We start from the raw sequence: 19,543 nt of genomic DNA on the forward strand, positions 1-19,543 counted from the left end.
CGCATCAACGAAGTAGCCTAGACAAAACAAAGATCGCCAATTCTGATCGATTAAGAAGGGCGAGATAGTATAATATGCGCCAAGTGCGTGCTGGCACAGCGCTAATTAGATACTTGGATGTACCTGGTAAGCCTCCATGTCGCACAAAACGGGAGGAGCTAGTAACAGTAGCAATAGGCTCTTTCCGAACAAACGGCAAAATTACGGCTTTTTATCCGATCGCCGTCCTCTTTTCTAATATCCCGCCAACATCTTTGCAATTTCCCCCGGCAATACAGGAAAAAAAAACTTTTCCTTCCTTCCACTCTTACGCTTCCTAAACTTCTCGTACCACCGGAATAAAGGGCAGCTAGGCAAGCCCCCCATTTCCTTGCCTTGAATTGTATTAAACAACAAGCGATGCAAGTCCCACCTCATACTTGTATGTCTGTCTATCTTATACCTTGCTCATACGCCACCGGTGAATCTAAAGCTGGTTTCAAATGATATCATGCTAACTAGCCCTAGCTGACTACTTACTTTGCTATGCTAAGTATGCCTCGAGCTTTGGTTGTCTGGCCCACTAACTGGGGTCTACAGCCTTTCTCGATCTTAGCCGCCTTGTGCCTGAGGCTGTGAAGAAAACGTGTCATTTCCTGACTTCTATGCTGAGTTTCATCCGCGGTTTTCTTCCCATCCTACTCTTGCTTACTATCCCTGTAGCCCGTTGAGTTCGCCCGCAAAAGCTCAATTGACCATCTGGACTAATCTAGAATTCTGCAGGTCAATGTCAACCTAGATGATGATGTCTATGCAGTACTACAGTGGTGCTGCAGCGCTACAGTGCTATAGCCATGCATGGGCCTGATCCCACCAACCTCCACAACCTGTTAAGCTAAGCTGCAGCGTCCACGCCGGTTGACTGGCTTGGCTGTTAGGATTCATACTCTTCTCTTCTCTTCTCTCCGTCTTCTCCTTATGCCCTTTTCTTTCACAAGCAAGCTTCACTCCCCTTTCCCCTCACCCCCCCTTCTTCTCCAATTGTTCTTCCATCTTCACCCATATTGCTTGGAGCTTTCCTCTTCTTTTTTCTGATATCTCCTTTCTTTCTTTTCTCCAAGCCGCTCTTCCTATCATGCTTCTAGGCCAACCCTTCACCCCATATCACCCAACTATCTGCTACCTACCGTACGCATACACACCCGGCCTTACACTTCCTCACTTTTCGTGGGCAGCCTGCTAGGATATGTTTTGTTCAAAATCTAGGCCTATTCCAAGTTAACATGCCGTCAATTTTGTCTCGTCTCTGAGCGTCATTCTCTGTTGGTTGGCTTTGCCTTGTTTCTCTCTTTAGAACAATAATTCTCAAGTCTTTCATTTCTACCACAACCACTGCTAAGCTTCTTAGCGGTTTCTGTACGGACTAATCTATCTAATACGCTAGCGTAGCCGTTTTTTATCAACCTACCTAGCATACCTCTATCCACCTTGAATGAAACAGTGTACAAGGCTACCCTACATTCAAGCCCCTCCTCCTTTCCCCCTCCCTAGTCGATGGGAGCCAGTCCCACGAGTTGAGTAGCTTGTGTGGAGCAACACCACAAATGGCTGCATGGCTGTTGATTCTTGATACTGAGGAGCTCGCTCTACTTTTGCCAAACCAACTTGCCCGGGAACCTATTGGATTCCTCGTCTGATTGGATCTATGCGGCGAACGACTCTACAATTACTCGTTTATCGGAACACTGGCTTAGCCATAAATACTTCATCTTATCTACTAGTCCTAGTAACAGGGCGTGCTCCATACGCTACCAGGGATGCCTTCACCTTCGACTTCTTCAAGTGTCTCCAAGCATGCTTCAAAATCCAAGCCCCTAAAAGGCGAATCTTCCACACAACACAGCACTGAGACTGTCTCTCCGTTCAAAAGCCCGCATGGCGAGTCTGAGGACGGCGAAGAAGATGGCTTTTACAGATTTCAACTACAAGATCAGAATTCCAATGAACCTGCACAAAAGCGCCGAAGAGTCACCAGGGCCTGCGACGAATGTCGCCAAAAGAAGATCAAATGCGACGGCAAACAACCGTGCAGCCATTGCTTTGTCTACAGCTACAGTAAGTATCCTCCGATATCATGGCATTTAGCTCAACTTAATTCCCAACCTTATAACCAACTTTTTGTTTTCTCAATTTCTAGAGTGCACCTACATAAAGCCTTCAAATCGCAGACGAAACCCCACCCCACAGTATATTGAGGCACTTGAAAGCCAGCTTCAGCGCGCCGAAAGCCTGCTAAGGAAATATATTCCAGATGTCGACTTGGCTGATCCCGCTCTAGACCCTGCGGTGCAACAAGAGATTCGTGCCCGGCAGCTGGCTCGCAAGCAAACTGGCAAAGCCCGAGTCACTCATGAAAAAGAGAGGTCTTCAACGGACAAGTCTATTGCATCTATCGCCGGACCTATGGGGGATCTTAATCTCAACAGCTATGGTACCTGGGAATTTTACGGCTCTTCTTCTAGTACGGTGTTTTTCTTGTGGATTAGGGATCACTTCCATGGTATGCTCGGCCTAGAGCTTGAAGAGGTCGATTTTCACTGCCGACCAAACTACTCTCCCAAGCTTGCAAAACCTGTCGTGCCAAATCATGGATGTGAGCTTGGTGAGCAGCCTTCAATGTTAATCAAGGCACATGGTCTTCCACTCAAAGAAACAGCTCGCTCTCTTTGTTATTACTACACCCTGAACAGTACAAGCCATTTGATTCGAATACTCCACATCCCATCGCTATATGAGCTTCTGGATCAAATCTACGATAGTCCACCGGGAGATGATGCAAACATTGTCCAGCGCCATAACCTTGCGCTGATCCATTCTGTGTTTGCTTTGGGATACACATACCAAACGATGGATGCTGCCTTTGCCATGGATTCTAGGTATCGGGACTATAAGACGGAAGGGTAAGTAAATCTGCTTGTTCATAGAGAAATATGAACCCATATTATCAAGGTCTTTTATGCAGCATCTAACACACACACTCTATCTTTATAGACTTAAGCACTACGAAATCTCACAGCATCTTCTACAACAAACATCGGGGTATTGCAATCTGAAATCTCTTCAAACTCTGTTGCATATGATACTCTTTCTTCAGGGCTCATCCGACCTTACGCAAGGGTACGTCCTTATTGGGATGGCCCTTCGCATGTGCATACGTATGGGTCTTCATCGCAATTTACACCATTCAGATATGAGCTGTATCGAGATTGAAGAACGGCGCCGTGCGTTTTTTGTAGTCCGCCACTTGGACATCAACGTATCTCATGTGCTAGGATTTCCGATTCTATTACACGAAGATGATGTCGATCAAGAGCCTCCGAGTGAAGTTGACGACGAGTTTATTCTCCATGATCAAATTCTGACCCAGCCGCCAGAAACACAATCTTTTTTTGAAGCCTCCAATGCACATGCACGCTTGCTGGAAATTATGGTCAGAGTAACAAAGCATGTGTATCCAATTAAAAGAGTCCGAAAGTCCGAACCCAGCAGCGCATGCTCTCGAGTGCTTCGTATTAGCTATGAAAAGGTTCAGGAGATTGAGAAAGATTTGCAGCAATGGTTTGAGGATCTTCCTATGGCGTGGCGGCCCGGATCTAAGGGCACAATTGAGGTGGTTCGGTAAGAAGCATACAACCCGATGTTACTAGCTGTGTCGTGGTACTTATACTGACCCATCACTTAGTGTGCAACATTTACTACGCTTTTTCTATGCCCATGTACAGCTCGCTCTATATCGCCCATTCCTTCAGTACACAGCTCCCAGACTAGTGGAAGACCAAGACATAGATGAAGCTGCATTTGCATACGCTGCCGCAGCCATAAGCGTGTCCCGAAACATTGTGCATATCGGCAACGAAATGCAAAAGCAGGGTGTGTTAGTCGGGCCGTACTGGCTACTGTTATCAACCGAACTATTTGCTGTTCTCACCCTAGTTTTTCATGTGTCGGAAAATCCGAACACGCAAGATTCTATGGAAATCTTAGAAGATGCATATGCTGGGTGGGATCTGATCACAAAGCTGACCAAACACGATATTGAGGCGCATGGCGTGTGTCGAGCTCTAAAGGTAAGCTAAGCACATCCTGGCAATTTGGGCTATTGAGAACCCCTAGCTAACACGAGGCGTGGCTAGCTGACATTCAAATGTCTATCCGCGCATCTAAGTTCTAAGCAAACCCAAGCACCAATTCCATCTGCTCGAAAGCGGTCGGCTCCTTACTTTGAGAAACACGATTTTAGATATCTGCAAAGTAGCAAGCCCGGTAGCCAGACTTCTCCCAAGCAAGTTTCAAGAGCGAGCAGAATTGCAATAGCCGTGGAAGACAAAGCAGTCTCAGGCCCCCCCACTCCCAGAGCTAACAGCCACAAGCCTACTGATGCTCTGCCGCATTCGGAGCCGAAATTAACAACGAAGGTCGATAGACCAAATGAATCTGATGCATTTCCTGCGTTGTCCAACAGCATCACAATAGACGATTTAGATTCACTAGATTTCTCACCTGAAGATGGATTCAAGTACACAGCAACACCCCTTGACTTGGACTTGGCAGAGAATATGGCCCAGGCCGAAGCACATTCACGCTGTACCCAAAGCACAGCTGGAAGCTCTCTTCTCAACCAGAGTACCTATCACTACGACTACGGCTATGATTACAGTACACTGAATGTAGATCTTGACCCGGGCGCGGCTAGCCACACGTCACTGCCAGCATTCATGACACGTCAAATTGGTGGGCAGATAGGCAGGGGAGAGGCAGCAGGAGCAGGATATACAGGCCACCTGTTTGACCATGGAACGGCTGTAGCTTGCTCTGTGCCGGGGACAACAACAGCAACAACAGCAGCGGTGTCGACACCAGTAATAGGGTCAGGTATGGGTGTGGATATGAACATAGATATGGGGATCAACATGGGTGTAAGTGTAGATATGAGTCAAGCTGATGTCCATGTTAGAGAATCGCTGCTCGCAGGATATACCAAAGCAGGGCTTGGGGCAGAGGAATGGAGCGGATTTACGGGGGTGTTTGGAGGCAACGGAAACAGCGGTGATGGACTAGGAGAAGAGGCCGAGAGATAGAGTTGAACAAGACAGGTTAGATAGGGAAAACCTATAGAAGAAGAAATGAAAATGGCGACATGCAAGATGCCCTGCCATTTTCCGAGAACACTAGACTAGCGTTGCTATACCGCAGGATTGGCGAAACCGTATCGTGCAGCAAGATTGCTACAAGAGGCAATTAAAGTAACTATCAACGTGACTGTTTCTAGAACCTCGACTGAAAGGGGTCCTACAAACGAATTCCAACTTTGACATCTCCTTACTACCCACCTAGGCCTTCCTAAAGTTCCACTATTCGGCGAAGGGGAAAGCCTCACAATTATTGAGCCGTACCATACAGGAGGCAGCGGCAGATGAACGAATGAAGTAGTGGATATATTGCTTAAACCAAACAGCGAATAGACGACGAAGCAGCATGGCAATCATGAACAACTCTTAGCTATACTGTGACTTATGGGATGTGACATGGCGTCTACCTGAGAAGCAAGAGTGTCAGTTGATAGGCCTAACTGGAATGTAGCATAAAATAATGATACGTCTTCTCAAGGGCAAGTGACACATCAAGCACTACTCTGAATCACGGCAATCCAAGGTTGGACCCGTCATACTCCACTCATACGATGGGCTAGTTTATACGCTAGCCTTTATCATATAGCTACTATCCCATTGAAAAGTGGCATCTATGCTATAATGATCTGAACACAGAGTACCTATGTGTATGTGTGCTCAAACGATGTACTTCTAACTTCTACGCCCCCCCCTCCCCCCCCCCTCCGAAGCCGAAATCTTCAAAACGAGCAACATTACAATGCACGCAAGCTACGTTTCCGCGCAAGTCTACTCTGCAAGCTCAGACCTTCCATCGTATGTCACATTCTCATAGCGGATGTTGCCGTAGATGTCTATAAAAGCCAAGGGTTGAGATTCGATATCGTCAGCAACATTCTCGTGGAATTTGAGGATTGGCTAACCTGCAAACAACGCCAAAAGATTTTAGCAGATTGTCAGATAGAGAGACATCATGTATTGCCTGTTTTGTAGAGGCATGCCCAAGACATAATAGGACTAACAAGCCTGTATCTCATAGTGAATGAACAACACGCCAAGAGAGTCTCCTCTTGTAGAATAAAGAAAAGACCAAGAAAAGCCGAGGGACAGCACGGTTAACTGAAACGAAAGTAAAAATAGCTCAAAAGAAAAGGGAAGCGATAAAAGATGCCTCAGTTCCCAAAGCGCAGTCGAGCCGCTGCTCAGCCAGTGCTTCTTTAGTTCTTCGTTGAGTAAGATCATTGGTGGCCCGACCTAACCACGATTTGTGATTTAATTTTGCCAATGTTTTGCTACGTGGCATTGACTTTATAGGCAAGTAGAGGGCACTGTTTAACATGGATAGCATTCGTCTTTTTATCATATCGTCTTTTTCAAGTTAGCCGCGCTGTGTGTCAGTCTTCAGCCGGTCGTACAACTAGCCGGAGGAGTGGGCGACCCTGCTTCACCCTGCCAAGTTGATATAAACTTATATCTTAGAATGCCATCACTGGTATAATAATGTCGTAGCTCTCTTGTTTGCCGCCGCATACAGCGTCATGATGAAGCAAGCATATGACTCTCTCTTGCGATGCCTAAAAATCGTTTTGACCTTTAAAGCATATATGCATCCTCGTCAAGCTATACCTACTATACTATACAATTATTCAACCACACATATAAAAGAACTCTAGGCTAGACGATGACCTCATTCTTCGTTCCTGAATCTCACAGCACTCAAACTCGGGTTCTACTATTTCTAATACCACACTTAACCCGAATAAAGCCGGCGGGGGCAGGCTCTAGGTATCAGAGCTCGTATTTTTGAAGCTCCCAGGAGTTAGGTCCATCAATATGCTAAACCAAGCTTCAAGTGAGGCTCCGTCTCTAACTTTTCGCAGGCCTAGGTAGGTTGTATAGTCTCGCCTTTGCTTTCTCCATCGTCACGCAGAGTCAAGGACGCAATTTCCCTCCCCTATGCGAGCAAAACGGCCAGAGAATCAAGTACTTCTTCTACCAGAGAATAATTTATCTAGCAAAAGACATAGACCCAAGGCAATCCGTTTCTAGCATAAGCGAGCCAACAAAAGACCATCCCATGATGAGGCTTTAGAAAGCAGATAACGGCCGATGCGCCAAAGCAGTAGTGATAAAGTAGCGGCGTAGCCGAGGGTGAGATACTTTAGAGCATGTAGCCAGGCTGATTCTATAATTGGCAGCTGTAGTATCCTAGAAAGAGCCCTGCACCTCCGCTTAGTGTATCGTTTATTGAACATACTATCCTACGGCGCATGCTGGAGACACAGAGAACTGGCAGATGCGAAAGCAATCGCAGCCCTCAGAACAGCCAGGATCGCAGCTAAAATTGTCATATCACAAGCAGAGGGTATGAATCTGTGTGTGGACAACCTAGGAGTAGCGAAGCGAATAAGTAAGCAAATGAGGAAACCAGGCACTTCCCAGCTCGAAGTCGACGAGATCCGGCGCATTATCGCGATGTGGGAAGATGGGCCAGAAAGCCTAGCACTAGACAAGCCAACCGGCAGGGTCTACTGGGTCGCAGGGCATTGCGAAGTCCCAGGAAACGAGACAGTAGGCCAGCTGGCCATAGCGGGTTGCAAGAGCGCGGACTTGCTGGTTCCTAATAGGACGATGTCTCTGGCGGCGGTAAGGCGCTTGAAGAACGACGCGTTCAGGGCCGAACTCAAGAACTGGATGGGAGACAGCTGCCCAAACACCGATCGCCTTGGAGGAGTGCTGTGACTCCCAAAGCCATACAAGGCAAACTGTATGGAAGGGCTGAGCCGAGGCTCCGTCGCGAGAATCCTGGCGGCACGCTCCAGACATGGCGACTTCGAGGAGTATCACTTCAGATTCAACCATCAAAGCGTATGAACTTTAGCTATAGGGATAGTATTAGCCAGAAACTGCCAGCATTTCATCTTTCTCCTATGTTTGTTTTTCACATGTTACAGCCTCGTCCTCCGACTACTTCTATCTCGCCCTTATCTACCTGTTTGGCCGCTATTGCACCATACGTTTGGTATGGAGATGGCGTGCACCTCGATGTACTTGAATAGCCCGTAAAGTGCTCCGCGGGATAGAAATACAAGACCAACTTCTCGTACATTCTCGCCCCTAGTCTGACTTCTCGCCAGTTGATTCTTAGAGATAGAACATGGGACGGGCTAGGACGGAGAGAAGCGAGGCGTTCAGATCTTGTTTGGTAGTCATGCGGGGATACATGCACTTTTCTTTCTTTCCGGTAACCGGTCGTCTGGCGTCGCTTGATATTGGTGATTCTAGTAGACGTTCAATATATTCAAGTCAAATCAAAATCAAATCACATGTTGTAGAGATTCCAGCCCCACTCGGAATAACATCGGGTGAATGTGTGGTGTACCATGTTAGGAGATCTAGAACGTGGTCTTTAATACTCCAATAATATCTGTCGCCACCTCATGAGTATTTCGGATAAGCATCGGGTGAATTGATAATAGTCTAGATTATTAGATGTCGTGATCTGGATAACCTAAAATAAAAAATAGCCAGACGCTAACTTTAACACCATTCCTTTCACAACAACTAATCACTCCGTCATCTGGATCGCGCTCGCATTGCTCTGTCATATAGCCTACTAATGATTAGACGGTTGAATTTTGCAGTGCTACAGGTCCCTGTTTGCTTTAAAAACCCTCCGTTCCATGTGCAAGATCTGGCACACTGGACTCAGCATCAGCATAGGGCTGGGATTCGTTTTGTTTGCCCGTTTTGAGTTATAACCATGCAATTTTATTAGAGTATCCCATCACTGGAACTAAGCCCCAAGCCGGGCTTTCAAACAGGTCCTAGGCCTGGCTTCAAGCAAGATCCAATCCATCCTGAGGTAGCCTTGCGACTGTCAGTCTCGTCTTCTGAAGAAAGCTTGCGGACTAGCTAACGACTTCCTCAGACATAGCGAGAAACCACCGCTTCATCGGGCTTTGTGATGTCTTCTAACTCAGATCCAACATCACTACCATCATCCAAACCATTTGAACCATCGGAAGCCCCCTGCAGCTTGGTTCACACACGCTCAGGATTCGTATCAGTGCCCGGGCTGCCTTCAGCTTCAGGTTCAACATCGCTTTCGCTGGAAGGGCCAGAAAAGTTGCTTTCTTCATCCGGCAGCGTCTTGAACGAGAACCTGATGACCTCGGCAACGACAGCTGGGTAGCTGGTGCCAGACGACCGACGCTCTTGCCTCCGGATAATAATTTTATCCATTACAGCGTCAGGCACCATTTTGGCCGCTTCGACAGAGTAGTATTCATTGGCGAAAGTGTCCCAGTTTTCATCACCAAGCGTAACTCTGATCTCCTGCTTAGGGTCAATGCCATTAGCTTTCCGATAATCTCGCACGACTGAGGCAAAGAAATCATCATGTATATCCATGCGAATCCAGCCCATTTCGTTAAAGTCAATGCCGTGCTCATAGCAAAGGGCTTGGAAGATTTGATGAAGGTTTAAATTCATCCTGTGGGCTTTTTCATCACGTAGGCTGTTCTCATAGATCATGGCGATTTTGTGATCAGTGTCAAAGCGAATTCGCAGCATTTCTCTCTGATCTTGAGCGCGACCGGAATGAACGCTAATAGAGCCGTCTTTCTCAACCCAAGTAGAATATCCATGGCTGCTTAGGTAGTAGGGATAAGCCGGATCTGTGGGTAACAATTGTAGAATATCAATAGCATCAAGCCTAATAGTCCGGGTAGGATAAGCTACACTCGTCGGATCAGGATTGCAGTTCCCGAAGCGCGAAAAAGAGAGGCCAAAAAAAAGAAACGAAGAAAGCTTCATGTTGACAACGACGTGGACGAGGAAAGGAAAGGTGTGGATAGACAGCAGAGTGTGGTGGTGAATACCAGAGGAGGCATCAGTTCCCACACAGGGCAGGGCTTCCCACTGGTATTTATCGAGACGCCTCTACTTTCACATCCCATTATATTCTATGTTGTACTGCCACCCGTTTGCCGTGCTACGTTGCTGAGAAGATTGCGTTATGGTCTCAGTCCTATCAAAGCTATCTTGGGAGTAGAGAAAACGCGCCAAGTAGCCAGCTACAGCCCTGCAAAGCACACGAGCATCCATCCATGTGAGGAATCCAAGAGATTTCTAGAAAGACAGTGCCAACGTCCGGTCGGACCATGAGCCGGAGGCTACGTATAGCCTCCGGGCATTGAAAAAAATAAGACAGTGCAACATCTTTTTACTTGGTTGCACATACTTTGAAATCTCTGCCCCAGACTTTTGCTGTTAGAGTTAGTTCGGATGATAAAATACGACAGCCAATACGACTAACTGATGAGTCAAAAGCCATCCATACCGCCGTGTTTAATCCCAGATACAAGGGTGGTGTGGTTTCTTGACTCCTTTTTTGCAAAACCACATGCGCCTATTCACCTATTTAGCAGCAAAGCTCGCGTTGAAATCAACCTCCTAGCCGGGGAGAAAACAGCACTAAGGCGCTTATATTGCTATCTTACAGGGAGGGCCCTCGGCGTTACTACCAGGACTATGCATCCGAAGTATGTACGCTTGCATTAGAGAAGCTTATATTCGTTTCTTCCCGTTACCTCATTGCACGACATACGATACTCGGCATTGTGTGCGGCATAGCTAGCCCTTGATGCATATATTTCTCAGAAGAAGGAAGCTCCAAGCCCAATGCTTCATAGTTCACCTGCTGGTCATGTGGTAGTTCTTGTTGGGGATATTTTGCTTTCCAAAGCAAGCAGTAATGTCTACGCATATCTCAGAACAATGCATCTTGCAAGTTGCATTTACGCTTTGCGTGAAAGCCCCCGACAGCCATCGCGGTTAGATCCGACATCTGCAGAGAACATAATCAAGGCTCGTATACAAGAGGCCTGCCCACATGGCACCAGCGGAGTCCCCGCATAGCAGCATAGCAAAAGTCTTCCAGGGACAATCTACCAAGTTGCCCCGGATAGGGCAGCATGTCCGCAATACCCGTCTAGACTCTGCGCTAGTGCAGCACCACTTTTCGTCAAAGTGTTAGACATAGAGTGCGTATCAATGGCCGGAACTTGGTGAGTCTTGCAAGTTTGGTAAAGCTACCTGCCAACGCTATGCTGCAGTTATATCTCGTTGTTGTCTGGCTGCATGGTGCTGTATGCTGAGGTATTTTGGTCTCGCGTCAGAACGTGATCAAGTCAATTTAGGATGCATGTGTGGCTACGCTACGTAACTATAAGGCCATGAGAGCCCGGGCTTGTCTTCTCCATCAAAGCTCTCAACAAAACGCAAGATATGATAGAGGACATGGAGGGAAGATCATAGGAAGCTTGCAAGGCAGGGTCTGGAGCGCAGCAACTTGGGCCACGCAGCACGACATCCCGGATGCATTATCGCCTTGCTCCAATACTATTACTAATATCTAGCCTGGTCTCTCTGTATTTCCCCAGAAAGAACCACTCTTCTAATAACGTATGTTCGTATACTATAAATAGTAGGACTCGAGATTTGTCGTTCGTTACTTTTAACTCCAGTGTTGACTACTAATTTGAGTCGGTGGTTGAAGCACACTTTGTGTTATCCATGCTAGAAGCGGCCCAACCACAGCTCTTAGAGCAGCCCTCTTCACATGCAATCTACATGGTCTTTCCTTTAAAGTTAGACTACAACGTAGACTAGACATACGGGGGCTACCCTCCAGCTTAGAGTTGTGCGTGAGCTTGCTATTCATTAATGTCACACTATCTAGACTAGGGAACTTTTATGCAAGAAAGCTGCCAAAGAATCAACCAAGTGGATTAGTCGCGCTATCAGCATGCTCTTCGTCCAAGTTAACTCTCTCAGGCACCCAAGGGCTATGATGATATCCTATCGCAGTGGAGATTGTTGGTATGGGAGGTGGAGTAAGGGCCTCTATTCAATGGATCAACCCAGCATCAGCAAACTCGACTCTTGAGCTACAACACGCCTCCATAGTGCTCTGAAAGGGCTCTCAGAGCCTACTTTTATAATCAAAGACAACTTCTCCTCCCCTGCAAACTCCTACGGACAGATGCCTCTGACGTAGCTACCCAGACTCACAAACCTTTCATCAAACGGGCCTTGGGCTAATTCCTTGGGCTTCCTGATTCATATCGGGGTCAGACGAAGCACGTTTGGCACTTGGCGACAAATATCCTCATAAATCTATTCTCCAATGTATTTTATCTCCTAGAACTCGGAGGAGGCCAGTCAGGGTTGCTATGCTTGTTGGGCCGGTGTGAGGTCTAATTTCTCTTAGCCAACCAAGGGTCTACTATAGCTGAGCTACTATCCCACGGCACACTTCACATTATTTTACATGTACGTCCTGAGTATATTGCTTTTTTCTGCACATAGTGTTGCCTCTAATCTATAGAATCATCCACTTATGTTTGATAGGGCTTGAGCTTAGATATATTGAACGCCTCTCAGTCGGGTGCCTTTGTCATCTCCCAGTCAGGTCAACAGCAAAGATTTCGGTTTCTTTACGCCCTGTGAGTTCTCTCACCTTGAGTCAGTTAGCTTCCCTCGAGCATGTCTACTTACACACTTCCACATCCAATCTCCCCATATTGCATTAGGTAGGCCTGACCTATGCCGCCTACTTGTATGCTCTCGACCTTCGTCGCGAAGGGGTGGCGGTCGCTTCCACAATTGACCTCCTTCAAGGCTCTGGTGGCGCAAGTGGTGTGCTAGCGGCAAAAAGCCAGGGAGATTCCTTCTGAGCAAAACAGGCCCATTAAGTAGTGTCAATGGCCGGTTGTTTCTTCGCTCTCCTCCACAGCCTAGCCTCCTCCGTCCAGGAGGCGCTCGATCAGGCCGGTGTACTAGACCCATCTTCATGGCCTGGATTACATCAGTGTCTGGTTCCATGTGGTTTTTTTGATTTCGTTGCTCTTCTCAAGCAGGGTCGGTCGAACGACAGTCCTTGTTCGCTACGAAACCACTGCCTGTCTTCTAGACGTTCTTTAGAACTTTGCCTGACTCTAGGTTCAACTGCCTAAGCCTTACGAGCATTAGGGGGCTTACGCATTTGCTCATCTCCTTATCTAAACTAGTTCTTACTGGGACTTTGTTGTCCTAGTGGACTACCTCCTGTGAGAAGCGCCTAGTATTCTTGCCCCGGGCTACTCTCCTGTCAACCTTGTGGCACATGACAGTCTGTCACCCCGCTCTGCTTAACGGCCTTGTGGGATCGGAAAGCGGCAGTAGGTTTCTCTGTGCGCCCGCTGACTTTTGGGCGACATTCAAGATACTTGGTCTCTTTCGAAGCCTGGGCTTTTGACGGGCTTTCCTTTTCCGCCAGGTCCGGCTTAGCAGCCAGGAGGCTTTTCCGCCCGCCGTGACAACCACTACTTGAACTTGAACTTGAAAGACAGCACGACCTGTGGACTTACCACGTCAGTGTACTGCGTATAGTGAGCTCCCCACGGGACGAGGACAACCACTACCGTATTGTATTGTATTGTATTGTATTATTTTACGTCTACCTACCAATTATTTCGCGGTAATACGACGGCATATTCCGGACAGGAGCCGTTGGCTGATGTCAGCTTCCCGTGACTCCTCCTGGGCGGTCAGCAATTGCAGGTTTGCTTGGATTTCGAGCGCCTCCTATGACTTTTTAGGGTCCGGCGCTTGGGCCAGGATGGCTCTCTGTCCAGCATTGCCCTAGGGCGTGCCTGCGGGGTTCCAGGTATTTTTGGTCTGCGACGACCGCGTGTAATCTAGTCTAAAAGGCCGCCGGCTTTCAGCACGGGGGGTAGGCCCCGGCAGAGTACAGCGGTTTTGTCCTTCCGTATGCATGGCTGCTGCCGCATCGTTTTTAATAATTTTTCCCGTTCTGCTGGTGGTTGATAGCAGAGCTCCCTCCACACCTTCTCACGGAGCCCTCCTCGACATCTCCTTCCTGTCCTGCAAACGTTTCCTCCTCGTTCCTTGGCTTGGTTGCAGGCTCTGCATCCAAGTGGGCAGTTGTGTCCCCATCGCTCGTGGTATCTGTCGAAGTCTCCATCGCCAGTTCTAGCCGCGAGGATGTGGCCCAGCTCTATTCTAGTCAGCCCTTTGTAGCGGGAGTTGCGGAAGGGGGGTTCAGTGGGGACGCCGGTTCCAAGCGGACGGTATCCTTTTTGTTCTTTCCACCACCCTTCGTAGTCGAGACGTAGCTGGTCTCTTCTCCATCTCCGTGCTCCTGCAAGGCTGAAGCGGTGTTCCGTTACCAGTCCCTGGCTTCCTAACTTGGCCTGGGTATCGGCTAGCTCATTGCCTTTGATGCCCATGTGTCCTGGGACCCATAGCACTCGGGCGAGCCTTCCGGGTGTCTTGTCTGCCCAGGCTTTTAGGATTCGTCTGGTTTCGTCTACCGCTTCCTGTGATGTGCTGTTTTTGGTGGCAGCATTTCGGAGTCGGTCCACAACTCCTCTGTTGTCTAGACACAGCCAGATTTCTCCAGCTCCTTCGCGAGCTGTTGCTCGCTTAGTTGCCTCGAGAGCGCCAACTGCCTCCGGACAACCACTACCGGTGAGTTTGAAATGATATAAATACTACAATAAGACCAGATTTTAATATCGCAGTAGGGGACATGGTCTAGTGGTATGACGGATCCTTAGCATATTCTGAGCAATTGCACTCCAGTTGCCCTCAGGAGCCAATGGATCAGGTCCGGGGTTCGATTCCCCGTGTCTCCACTTCAATAGGTCATTCACACGAGAATGCGCCGTTCTTTTTTTTTTCTTAGCAGAAGTGGATTGGCTCTAGATCATACGACAATGCCAGCGATCAAACCTACTGCAACATTCTTATCTTATCTATGTATTATACCCCTCGCCTGCTATTTAGTTGGTTGAAAAAAAAAAACAAGATGGCATTCTGTGCTTCGCTGTCTTCCTTCTTATATCGCTATGCAGATCGGCTTCAAATCGTGCCCAAAAAGGTGGGCCGGCGGCTGTTCTTTGGCTGTCGTTGTCGTTGATTGATTGATTAATTGATTGATTGGTCATTGTCCTGGCTCTTTTTGTCAAGTCTTCTTTCTTCAATGATAGGTTTTATTTGTTCTGGAAGATTCGGAGGTGAGGGGCTGCAACAATGTGTATATGTACATCTACATGCACAAGTTTTCTGTGTACAGGTACTTACATATGTCGGTCGTTACATCGAGACATAAGGAAAAGAACAAAAACATATCGTCCGCTTGTACGTCTACTTCTTCCTACGGGGCTCTAGATTTAGCTTTAGCTCTGGACTCAGGCCGGCTGTGTTGTTTTATTGGCCCGTGATCAAAGACAAATAGTAAATTGACTGCTAACGGTTAAGTTGGCTGCTGCTTCTGTCCTGTGTGTGCCTTTTGTACCTACATTTGCCCTGATGTGTATGTGCATGGACAGTACTTGCATGCTTGAATCCAAGTGCGAGATGTACGGTACAATTACACAAGTACCTCCTACCTTGGTCCCGGTACCTTGTTGCCTTTCGGCTGTTTTTAAGCCCTTGGATTTGGTTTTCGTAGTATTTGTTTACATGATTGTCAACTATGGCCTATGGGTAGCAAGCCACCAGCAAAAGGAAGCGATAATGGAGATGCAAGAATCCAAAACCAAACAAGGGCCGGGGTTTGTGCCGTGCGATGACCGGGGTATCTGTTAACCGAGGACCGTTAAGTTCTATCAGAGGTTAGATGAAGGCAAAAACAAACACGAAGCTTTGTATTTTCTGTACATTAGAGAGGATCGATGAAACAAAGAGCCAAAGGTGTAGATTGAAAAGAAAAATGTTTGAGAAGAGGAGGGGGGAAGCGCTGTCCTTGAGGTACAAGTCAGGGTACAGACAGGTACAGACAGGTACAATACATGAAGAATAAGGCAAGCACTGAAAGGGCGAGGACCCCCCCCCCCCCTTTTGGGCCCGCTACTGGTGGCCAAAGCTTGTAGAGTCCAAACAAGTTAGTACCCGTACTGTGTGATTTACATGTTGCATAAGCGGATAAGGGGGAGGGGGAAGAGAAGGAGGAGGGGAGGAGAGGGGGAATAAAAGGAAGATGGGTACAGTGCATCGAGACTCTGGCAGACTGTGGCTTGGCTTTTTTTTTCAGTTGCTTTAGATAGGTCTAGTCAGGCTAGCTGGCTGGTTTGATGCTTGAGAGAGCTCCTCATAAGAGCTTTATCAGGAGGGGGGGGGTAGTGGGCTGGCCTGTGACTTGTGAACTCGAAACATTGGTGACTTGGCCGAGGGTGTCTGTGTTGTCTGCTCTGTTCGTGTAAAGAAATGGCGGCACAGGTCAAGCTTGAAATTCTAGCTTGAGCGGTTGTTAGTAGCACAAAAGAAGGGAAGAACAGAGAGGGGAGGAGAGAAGTGGTTCGCCGTTTTTGTCACCAACCACCTAGAGAGCAGAAAGAAGGGGTTCGTTCGGTACGTGATTGATTGGTTTACTCTGTCTATTCTGTCTCGGCGTCAAAGAAACCAGAGGTGAGCAAATCAAAAGCCAAAGAGAAAGGATGCCGCCGCAGAAGATAGAGGAAGTTTCTGGGTGTTATTGGGGCAATTAATTCGTTTCGTTTGTTAGAGAACAACATCGAAACTTAAAACCAAAGCGACCCTTTGACCTCTCTCCTGAGTGGACGAGATAACAAATGGAGGGAGAGAGGAGCAAATAGTTGCATCCACTTCCTTCGTTCCCCAGTCCGTCCTGTTTATCGAGCCAAAACAAAGAAGGTCCAGCCAGTCCATTTTTTTGCTGTCCAAGTAGGTTAGTCGATAATTAATAGTCCCATAGTGCACTAAACGGCAAATTGACAAGTAAAAAAGTCACAAGCCAGTCAGTAGCCAGGTTAGGAGCCAGCGCGGCGCCTGCCTCTTCAGATCGTGCAGTTTCTCCTTCTCTCCCCTCCTGCTCTCCTGCTCTCCTGCTCTCCTGCTCTCCTGCTCTCCTGCTGCTCTCCTTCCTGTCTTTTGTCCTTCTTTCTTTCCTTCTTCTTCTAGCCCCTTCCTCTCTCTCTTTCATTTCTTCCTTTCTTCCTTTTTCTCTCTTCTTTCCTTTTCCTGTTTTCTTGCCATTACCAGTGATTCTTCCCTATTCCATCCACGCTCAAAATATTTCTATTTATTTTATTCTTTTTTTTCTTCCTTCTTCCTCTTTCCAGCCTCGCCAAATTCAACCACTATCGACAATCGAAATTATCGCGATCCTCAATTCAGTTTATTTTTTCCTTGGGGCTCTTTCAAGCTTTTTAGGGTCGCTTGTTTCTCTCTTGCTTTATAGTCTCCGCACCTGCTTTATTTTTATAGGGGCACCCTTATTTTTCCTCTTCCTATTCCTTTCGAGTTTCCCTTCCGTCGCCAAACACCAAAGGAAAAATAAAAAACTCGAATTTCAAGCTGTCTCTTTCTTACATCGTCATCAAGCATATCGTCTTCTTTTTTCCTATTTCCTATTCTTCCCTCACACGTCGTTGTCTTTTCCATCTAATATCGCCCTCAGCCTTTATCTCGACGTCTCTATTTCTCGCCCTCTCATTGCGCGCCCCTTAACGCCCGCCTTTTTAATTTGTCACGGTAGCAAACAACAAACCTTGCCAATTTGTATCGCCCTTCTCCTTCTTTTTCATACGAGAACAACATACACCGGCTATTTGTTACATTTCCTTCTCGTCTCTGTATAATTGCTAGCCGTTAAATCCTCTTTTCTGTTTCTTGTGATACCAATTCATACACACTTACAATGGCCCAGCCTGGTGTTCAGTCTCTCAAGGTATGTCATCAACACCTTTCTCTCTTCCCCCTACTGTTACCACTACCCCCATCCAATCATGGCTGCTATCGTCGGGAGAAGAGACCCCCCCCCTTTGCATTTGCCGCGTCTCTGCCGCTATCGACATCACCATCATTCTTGGCTCGTGCTTGCCTCCGCTGCTTGCCTCCGCTGTCCCTTAATGCGCTAGCTAGCCTTGTCCCTCTCCTGTCTCTGTCTCTCGACCTTTACCCTCAGCCTCACCATCTCCTTTCTATCTCCAGTCCCAGTCTCTTTTATCTTTAGTGTCCAACCAGACTAACTCATCTCTTTTCCCATTCAGTGCGTCGTCACTGGTGATGGTGCCGTGGGCAAGGTAAATACAGTCCCTCCCCTTATCCCATTCCTCGCTCAACGACCATCCCGATTACTACACATGATGTGCATCCAACACATCTTCATCGAGCTGCCCATTGTCCATCTCCCGGCTTAGACGACGACAACGATAACAACGGCGAAGGCAACGATAACGGCAACAACACAATCAAACCCTCTATAGCTACAAAACCAACACAAAGCACGAGCCTTTTTTCTTCCCTTCCCCTTCTTTCAACACCTCTGTCACTTTTCCAGCTTGTTTCAGCACAGGCCGTCTTCTGCCCGCCCTGCCAGTAACAACAAGGCAACACAAGCCTACAACGACAAGCTCCTCCCTAGCTCTTATCTGTTTCGTCTCTACCGCCTACCCATTTCTCACGTTTTAGCCTAGATTATTCTATCAGTCATCGACCGGTGGCATCCACGCATGCACAAATGCACATCACACCCTCCTCTGCCCACCAGTCTCTTGCTTTTTTTTTTTCTCTTGACGTGTCCGAAAATTCTAACACTGCTTGCTTCCTTCTAGACTTGTCTACTCATCTCATACACCACTAATGCATTTCCCGGCGAATATGTTCCCACCGTGTTAGTCTCATCTCCTATCTCTCACCACTTCTCTCTATCTCGACTAAGCTAACCTTTCCACTACAGTTTTGATAACTACTCGGCAAGTGTAATGGTCGATGGTAAACCCATCAGCCTAGGTCTATGGGATACTGCCGGTCAGGAAGATTACGATCGCCTGCGTCCGCTGTCCTACCCTCAGTCTGATGTCTTCCTTATCTGTTTCTCCATTGTCAGCCCTCCTTCATTCGACAACGTCAAGGCCAAGGTATGTTTGGGCCCCGTAGAAAAAACGACAGACACGCAAGGAATCACTATGCTAACATGCTTTTAGTGGTATCCCGAAATTGGACATCATGCTCCCAACATCCCCATCATCCTTGTCGGTACTAAACTCGATCTTCGTGACGATAAGGATACACTCGAGCAGATGATGCAGAAGCGCATGGAGCCAGTCTCGTATGACCAGGCTCTTATTTGTGCCAGAGACATCAAAGCCCGCAAGTATCTCGAGTGCTCGGCCCTGACGCAGCGGAATCTGAAGAGTGTCTTTGACGAAGCCATTCGCGCCGTTCTGAGCCCCCGGCCTGTCAATGTCAAGCCAAAGAAACCCAAGTGCACCATTCTCTAGATTGATAGCCTCGTTTACAGGCGCATCTATTCCTTTCCTTCCTATCCTCGCTCTTCGTTTCTCCATACAAATCCATGCGTT

The 19,543-nt window shown here is 47.6% G+C and overlaps 4 protein-coding genes across 4 annotated transcripts; 3 read left to right on the forward strand and 1 right to left on the reverse strand.

The window, feature by feature from the left end:
* Nucleotides 1-1,796: 1,796 nt before the first annotated feature.
* HOO65_030662 (fungal specific transcription factor) lies at nucleotides 1,797-5,117 on the forward strand (the record flags this gene model as incomplete). The annotated part of the gene is made up of 6 exons (XM_071001825.1): nucleotides 1,797-2,094; nucleotides 2,291-2,939; nucleotides 3,031-3,657; nucleotides 3,722-3,909; nucleotides 3,973-4,106; nucleotides 4,173-5,117. The coding sequence occupies 6 exons, from the start codon at nucleotides 1,797-1,799 to the stop codon at nucleotides 5,115-5,117; spliced, it is 2,841 nt and encodes a 946-aa protein (XP_070860341.1).
* A 2,448-nt stretch (nucleotides 5,118-7,565) lies between these two features.
* HOO65_030663 (putative double-stranded RNA/RNA-DNA hybrid binding protein) lies at nucleotides 7,566-8,206 on the forward strand (the record flags this gene model as incomplete). The annotated part of the gene is made up of 2 exons (XM_071002404.1): nucleotides 7,566-7,718; nucleotides 7,775-8,206. 2 exons carry the CDS (start codon nucleotides 7,566-7,568, stop codon nucleotides 8,204-8,206), a joined length of 585 nt encoding a protein of 194 aa, XP_070860342.1.
* A 985-nt stretch (nucleotides 8,207-9,191) lies between these two features.
* On the reverse strand, nucleotides 9,192-9,965 carry HOO65_030664 (uncharacterized protein; the record flags this gene model as incomplete). The annotated part of the gene is made up of 1 exon (XM_071000467.1): nucleotides 9,192-9,965. The coding sequence occupies one exon, from the start codon at nucleotides 9,963-9,965 to the stop codon at nucleotides 9,192-9,194; it is 774 nt and encodes a 257-aa protein (XP_070860343.1).
* A 7,912-nt stretch (nucleotides 9,966-17,877) lies between these two features.
* HOO65_030665 (Ras-like c3 botulinum toxin substrate 1) lies at nucleotides 17,878-19,462 on the forward strand (the record flags this gene model as incomplete). Its single annotated transcript, XM_071002127.1, has 5 exons — nucleotides 17,878-17,907; nucleotides 18,230-18,262; nucleotides 18,794-18,852; nucleotides 18,919-19,099; nucleotides 19,166-19,462. The coding sequence occupies 5 exons, from the start codon at nucleotides 17,878-17,880 to the stop codon at nucleotides 19,460-19,462; spliced, it is 600 nt and encodes a 199-aa protein (XP_070860344.1).
* Nucleotides 19,463-19,543: the final 81 nt, after the last annotated feature.

Source organism: Ceratocystis lukuohia, assembly GCF_044167205.1.
Source record: "Ceratocystis lukuohia strain C4212 chromosome Unknown Supercontig3_pilon, whole genome shotgun sequence".
NCBI classification, from domain to species: Eukaryota; Fungi; Ascomycota; class Sordariomycetes; order Microascales; family Ceratocystidaceae; genus Ceratocystis; species Ceratocystis lukuohia.